The sequence below is a fragment of the Nothoprocta perdicaria genome, unplaced genomic scaffold, assembly GCF_003342845.1.
Source record: "Nothoprocta perdicaria isolate Ctin4 unplaced genomic scaffold, notPer1 scaffold_314, whole genome shotgun sequence".
In the NCBI taxonomy this organism is placed as follows: domain Eukaryota; kingdom Metazoa; phylum Chordata; class Aves; order Tinamiformes; family Tinamidae; genus Nothoprocta; species Nothoprocta perdicaria.
The window spans coordinates 313,124-319,817 of record NW_020455549.1 but is presented as its reverse complement, the minus strand read 5'-3'; the positions used below and the strand labels follow the sequence as shown (position 1 = coordinate 319,817).

The 6,694-nt window shown below is 73.8% G+C and overlaps 2 protein-coding genes across 2 annotated transcripts in view; both read right to left on the bottom strand.

Annotated features, from left to right (window-relative positions):
- NR4A1 (nuclear receptor subfamily 4 group A member 1) overlaps nt 1-516 on the bottom strand; it is a 3,645-nt gene extending 3,129 nt beyond the window's left edge. The window contains exon 1 of the mRNA XM_026042812.1: nt 13-516. Coding sequence (XP_025898597.1) covers nt 13-516 — 504 coding nt within the window. The remainder of the gene's footprint in view (nt 1-12) is intronic.
- A 4,074-nt stretch (nt 517-4,590) lies between these two features.
- The window catches only part of GRASP (general receptor for phosphoinositides 1 associated scaffold protein), a 5,037-nt gene continuing 2,933 nt past the window's right edge, over nt 4,591-6,694 (bottom strand). The window contains exon 8 of the mRNA XM_026042810.1: nt 4,591-4,907. Coding sequence (XP_025898595.1) covers nt 4,591-4,907 — 317 coding nt within the window. The remainder of the gene's footprint in view (nt 4,908-6,694) is intronic.

Here is a 6,694-nt window from a genome sequence, read left to right as displayed (position 1 = left end):
GAGCGGGCCGGGCCCGGGCGCCGCCGGCCCGAAGGCGAAGAAGGGCGGTTGGCACCCGGCACCCTTGGGTGCCTCGGCCCAGCAGCGCCCAGGCTCGTAGCCCTGCGGTGGTGGCGAGTAGGCGCCGAAGGAGCTTTCCCAGGCGGGCGCAGGCGGGAAGGCCGGTCCAGAGGGCGAGGGCACGGAGCAGGGGCTGCCGTAATAGTCCGAGCCGCCGGATGAGAGGGTCTCCTCGGGCGGGGAGCCGAAGGCGCCGGGGTAGCAGCCGTACACCTGGAAGTCCTCCAGCTTGAAGGCGGCCGCCTGCGCGGGCAGCTGGTAGAGGAAGGCGTCGAACTCGCCCGCGTAGCTCTCCATGAAGGTGCTGAAGCTGGGCAGCGCCGGCGCGGCCGCCAGCTCCGCGCCACCCGACTCCGCCGGGAACTTGGTGCCGCCGTCGGCGCTCAGCAGCTCGGCCGGGTAGCGCTCGCCGGCGCCGGGCGCCGCGCTGCCATATTGCGCCTGGATGCAGGGCATCGCTGCGGGGGGGAGCGGGAGGGCGTCACGCTCGGGGCCCCGGGCGCAGGCACCCGCGCACGGCCGGCCGGGGGCACCCGACGGGGTTGGGCATGCAATGAGTTGGACAGGGCTCTGCAGCACTGCCAGCTGCCACGGGGACCGCTCCACACCAGGCGGCTGGGGGGTACCCGGTTGTCGCAGCCCTGTGGTGAGTTTGGGAGGTCTCTGCGCCCTGCGGGAATTGCCCCATGTGCAAGAGGCCGAAGGGCTGGGATGCTCATGGCAATGAAGGGGCCGGCGCCACCAGCCGAGCTGGGATAAGGGGATCTTGGCCCGGGGAAGGCCACGGGATGCAGTGGAAGCGGCCGGGCCGGAGCAGCGGGCGAGCACGGAGCCGTTGGATCCCCGGGAAAGGTCACGGCGCAGCCGACGGCTGCAGAGGACATTGCCCCAAACGCTGGGCAAAGGGGCGGAAGGCGACGAGGTTGAATGAGCCGCCGGGGCCACGGTGGCACTGTGAGGCTCGGCCGCGGCGCCCGGCCCCAGGGCAGCGGTGCCGGCGGACGGGAAGGTGGCAAAGGCGGCGAGCGGCCCCGGGGCCCCGCGCGCTGGGGGGCTGGGGTCCCCCGTAACAGGAGCCCCGCTGAAAGCCAAGCCGTCGGGGGCCGCGTGACACCCTGTAACTCATCCTGCAGACCTTTAAAGGTCACGCTGCGCCCGGCCCCCAGCACCGCTGCTGCCACCGGGCACCCGTGCCAGCTCGCCCGCTGCCCCCGCGCTGTGGCCGCTGCCACCGCCAAGCTGGCACCGAGATGTGTCCATGTTCCCCCGCTGGTCCCCCAAAATGGAGGCTTGGTGCTGCTGGTGGTTGCAAGGCCATGGGACATGCGCAGAGCTCTTGCGGGGGACGGAGGGGACGCATGGGACGTGCCCGAGGCTGCCTGGCCCTGAGCCCCCGGGCAGGGGACCAGCCACCTGAGGCAGCAGGCGCGGGCGCCCCCGGCACGCTCGGCCTCGCCGGCAGCTCCGCAAGTGCTGCGGCTGTAAATCACGGCCGCGGTGGTGGCGGGGGCCGCGCGTGCCAGTGCCGTCCTGGGCACCGTCCTGCCGCTTGGCTCCAGCGAGGACACGCGGGCGGGAGGGCTGGCGGCTGCGCTGGCACCGGGCCCGGACAGAGTGGCTGGTGGCACCTGCCGTGAGGCTGGGCCGTAAGTGCCCTGGGGACCTGTGGAACCGGGCACGGCGCTATCGCCAAAGCGATGCCCGCAGTGCCACGTAGGTGTCAGCGTCCCCACTGCCGTGTCGCGGTGCCCCTAGGGCGATGGGCGTCCCCGTGGTGCTGCCTGCAGCACCTGCTCCGAGCAGGCTGGCTCGGGAGTTGCGGTGCAGAATGGAACCGTTCCCCAAGACCCAACCCGGAGCCGGTGGGTGTGTGTGGGGAGGGTCTCGGGGACACCTCCAGCCCTGGGGACATCGTGACGCAGCCCAGGGAGTCTGCAGCTCCTGCACCAGCCTCGGGACCTGCCCCATCCGCACCCCGTCCCTGGGACTGCCCAACACGCGGGACTCCTGGCCCCGGTGCCCCCGGCACGGCGCGCTCCGTGCACGGTGCAGCGTGCCTGCTGCCCTGTCCCTCTGCTCCGGACTGTGCTGCGGGGACATCCCGTCCCGGGGACACCGCGACACCGCGCTCGCCTCCGCTGCCGCCGAGCTCTGCTGTGCGGGACACCCCGCCGAGCTCCTTGCACGGCGCCCGCTCCCCACGCACCGACCCGGGGACACCCCCGCCGGGTCGTGCACGGGGCACCCGGGCAAGCCCCGCCGTGCCACTGAGCCACCCGCTGCCCCCGGGACACAGCCGGGACGTCGCTGCCACCCCGTGCACCTTGCACGCCGCCCGCTCCCCTAGCCCCGGGCTAGCCTGAGGGTGCCACCGAGCCACCCGGCGTTCCCGGGACGCCCCCGGGACACCCCATGCACCTTGCGCGCCGCCAGCTCCGCCGGTGCCGGACAAACCTCGCGGTGCCACCGAGCCACAGGGTGCCACCAGCACTCCCCCGGGACACCCCATGCACCTTGCGCGCCGCCCGCTCCCTCCGGGACTGTGCACCCCGCCGCGGTGCCACCGCGCCCCTCCAAACCATGCACCTTGCAGGGCGCCCGCTCTGTACCCGGTGCCGGTGCCGGTGCCGGTGCCGGTGCCGGTGCCGGTGCCGGTGCCGGTGCCGGTGCCGGTGCCGCGCTCGCCGCCGCGCACCGAGCACCCGCCGGGGCTCGCCGGCCCCCGCCACTACTTTCTCTTAAGCGCTCGGTGACGCAGGCGGCGGGGGCCCCGTGACGCACGCGCGTTCGCCATAGAAGGCGCGGGGGGGCGGGCGGTTCCGGTGGCGGCGGGGAGGCGGCGGCGCGCGGGGGGCCGCGGCCGGTGACGCACGCGGGGTTCCATTGACGCAGGAGGCCCCGCGGCGGCGGCGGCCTCTATAAATAGCGCGCGGCCCCCGGCTAAAAATAGACCGGGCGCCCCCTCCGCTTCCAGCTCCCCCCGTCCCGCCCCGCGGGGCCTCCCGGGGGAACCGGCAGCGGCGGCTGCGCTGCGGCCCCCCCGCCCCGGCATCCCCCGTGTCCCCCTGCCCCGATTGTGCTGATCCTGGGGGCATCCCCGGTGTCTCCCCCGCTCCGGTTCCGGGCTTTCCTCTTCGTCCCGGTGCTTCTCCTGGTTCCGGGGTGGCCGGGTCCCTCCGGTGCTCTGCTGATGTGTCCGGTTGTCTCCTGCGTGAGTGTCCCCAGTCCCTCCCGCTGCCGTTACCCTAGTGACCAACTTGGTGCCGACATTCCGAGTGTTCCCAGTTGCTCCCAGTGCCGGTACCCGGTGCCTTCGCAATGCCGGTACCCCGGTTCCCGCGGTGTCCGTCCCGGGCTCCCCGGTGGTGCCACCCCGCGCCTTCCGCGTATCCCCGGGGACCTGGCCCGGCCTGACAAGCGTGGCCGACGCAACCGGGGGGTTCGGGGCCCTGGAGCCGCTCGAGCGCTGTGGTTCGGGACGGAGGGGAGGACCCCGGGACGGAGAGCAGGACCCCGGCCGCGGGGTCGGGAGCGCGCGGAGAGCCCCGGGATCGGCAGCGGCTGAAGGTGCGGGAGCCCGCGGGAAGCAGCCCAGGGAGGAGCCGGTCCTGGTCCCGGTGCTGGCCCCGGTTCCCGTCCCGGTCCAGCGGGAATTAGGTCAGCGGCGCGGCGGGGGCGCAGGGGGCAGCTCCTGCCCCCGGGGGCTTCGCGGACAGCTGGCCCGGGGGGGCGGGCGCGCGGCAGAGCAGCCCTCGGGCGGGAAGGGCCCTGGCAGCGGCGATGGAAACTTCGGAGCGGGCTGGCGGCGGCCCCAGCGCCGCCCCGGCCAGGAAGGCAGCGGCGGGCGGGGAGCGCCGAGGGGCAGGCGGCGGAGCCGCCGGGAGCGCCCCCGGCTCGCGGCCCCTTCCCCGTTTGGGTCCCCGTGGCCTCGGGCGGCCGCGTTGGGCACCGGGGTCGCCCGCGGTCTCGGCAGCTCCGGCTGCTCCTTTCGTAAAGAGCCGGCAGGATTCGGCCGTCCCGGGCCCGGTGCCAGCCCGGTCCCCGGCGCTCGTCCTCGTGGGGCCAGGGCCCAAGCGCTGGGGCGTCGGCAATGCCACCCCCCGGCAATGCCACCCCCTGGGCAGCTCCGGAGCCCGGCAATGCCAGCCCTGGTGTTGGACCCTCTTAGGGCCTCTAAGGCCGCTCTGTGGGCAATGCCACCCCCAGCAATGCCAATCTCTGGCGCTGCCAGCCGGCGACACTGCCAGGGAACAGGAGCGGCCGCCTGGCCCGCTGCCAGCCGGCACCGCAGCAACGAGGGGCCCCGCGGGCTGGTCCCGTCGGCGGCCCCGGGCGGGCCCGGGCGGCGGGTGCCTCATCCGAGCCCCTCATGGACATGGAGCCCCCCGCACGGAGGTGTCACCGAGGTGTTTCACCGATGACAGTGCCCGGGACAGTCGCAGGCACGGAGGCAGCAGCCGGTGCCATCCTGCGATGAAGAAGGAGGCACCGGAGGGGAGCCGGGGCTCGCGGGCGCCGGGCGGTGCACGGTCACCGGCGGGTGAAGGAGGACAGGGCTGCACAGTCCCCGGGGATGCGCGGGGAGCCCGTGGCCGCCGGAGGATGCGCGGCCGGGCAGGACGCACAGTTGTCCCGCGGGTGCACGGTCATCGGCGGAGGCAAAGCCACCGGGAACGCCCGGTCACGACCAGTGAAGCCCCCTCCTCCGCCTCCGCCCCGCCGCCCGTTACCTCCTTGCCACCGGCTCCCGGTTCCCGGCCCCGCCGCCGTCGGCTCGGTGTCCGCGCCCGGGCCGGGCTGCCGCCACCGCCGCCGCGCTGCCCCATCCGCGCCGCTGCCGCCGCCAACTACGGGCGGGGGCGCCGTGACGTCACGCCGGGCTGCTGACGTCGTGGGAATCCCGGCAGCGTCACGGAGAGCGGCGCGCGGGGCCGCCCCGGGGATGCCCCGGCGGGGCCGGGACCGGGAGCAGCGGGGCCCGAGGGCAGCAGAGCCGGGGCCGGCAGCTCCGGGTATCCCGGTGCCCCAGAGAGGACACGGGGCCGGAGAGCAGATGCAGCCGGAGGGGGCACGAATGTGCCCCTCCGGGCACAGCTTCTTGGGGGCAATTCACGGTACCAGGGCGGGGAGTGGGGGGGACGCAGCAGCCGTCTGTGCCGCCACTGCCCCAGGGCTATACTTGCCGATAATGGCAGGACAGGCGGTTCCAGCCCTGTCTGGGCGTGCGGTGCCCAGCCTGCACCCACCGCAGCCTCCCGCCAGCGCCACAGCCTTGGCTCCCGGCTAAAAATAGCGCCGTGGCGGGTGGCACCTGCTGCGAGGACGTCCCATGCCCAGGGTGCCCTGCGCTGGCAGCGGGGGCCCGGCTCCATCCCATACCATAAATGTCCAAGCGCGGAGTCACGCTGGAGCGGGGACAAGGCAGGAGCGCGGCGCCGAGCGGGCCCGCGGGGGCACCCGCCACACGCCCTGCCCGCTGGCACTCACACGTGCACTCGCCCGCACGCGTGCGCGCTCTGCCCTGAGGCGCGTGCTTGGGCACATGCAGCATGCATGCTTACAGCTCCTGCACACGCATGCAGCCCTGCGGCACACACATGTAAACCCGCAGCACACCCGCACGAGCCCCCACTGCAGCCCAGCACCCCGCTGGCATGTGCAGCTGTCTGGGATCCCTGGGCTCTCCCAGCCAGGACCCCGCTGGGCAGCTAGGTGGCTGCCAGGCTGGTGGGCACGGAGCCACATGGCACCGCAGGGCTGCCCAGGGCACCGGCACAGCCTGTGCAAAGGTGGCAGCAGCCCTGGCGTGAGCTGGAGGGGAAACTGAGGCAGCAAGCGGAGCCCTGCGTGGGCCAGGGTGCCCTGGGTGTCCCTGGGGCTGGCACAGGCCCCTGGACGTGCCAGGCTCAGCCGGGGGGCAGGGGCCATGGGGCCCGTCCTGCTCTGTGGCAGCCCCCGTGCAGCCCCAGGCCCCGGCGGCAGGAAGGCCGCGGGGTGGGAGCGGTTTTCCGAGCCGCTCGCAGGCTCCCGGAGGAAGCGAGGCCGGAAGCGGGACTGGCTGCAGCCCAGGGGCTCGAGCTGCGGCTGGAGGCGGCACCGGGAGCCAGCGCCGCTCCCTCCATCGTGCCGGGGGAGGACACAGGAGCCCCCCCCCGGCCCAGGGCCCCTCTGCAACTCAGGCCCTGCAGTTGTCTGTGCCCCAGGGGGACCCTATGTCCCCACCCCACACAAGTCACAGCCACACGTGGGTACAAAGAGTCCGTGTATTAGGGCAGAGGGGGGGCCAGGCAGCGCAGGGCAAACCCCTCCCTGGGCAACGGCCCCCCCTTGTAGCTGCATGGTCCCAGGAGGAGGGGAGGGTTCCTGAGAAAAAGCAGCTGCTTTCCCGGCAAAAAAACCCGGCCAGGCCAAGCTCCTTGTTCCTCTTCCGTGTCCTGGGGCCACCAGTGCTGAGCTGGGAACTGTCTGTCCCCAGGGCAGGGGAAGGACAAGGCTGCATCCCGACCCCCAGCCCATCCAGGGTGGGGGGCACCGCATCCCTGGTGCCAGGGAGGCTCAGCCCATGCAATAAATAAATAAATAGCAGGGTGGGTCGGGGCGGGGGGAGCGGCTAGAGCTGACTCTCCTCCTCCTC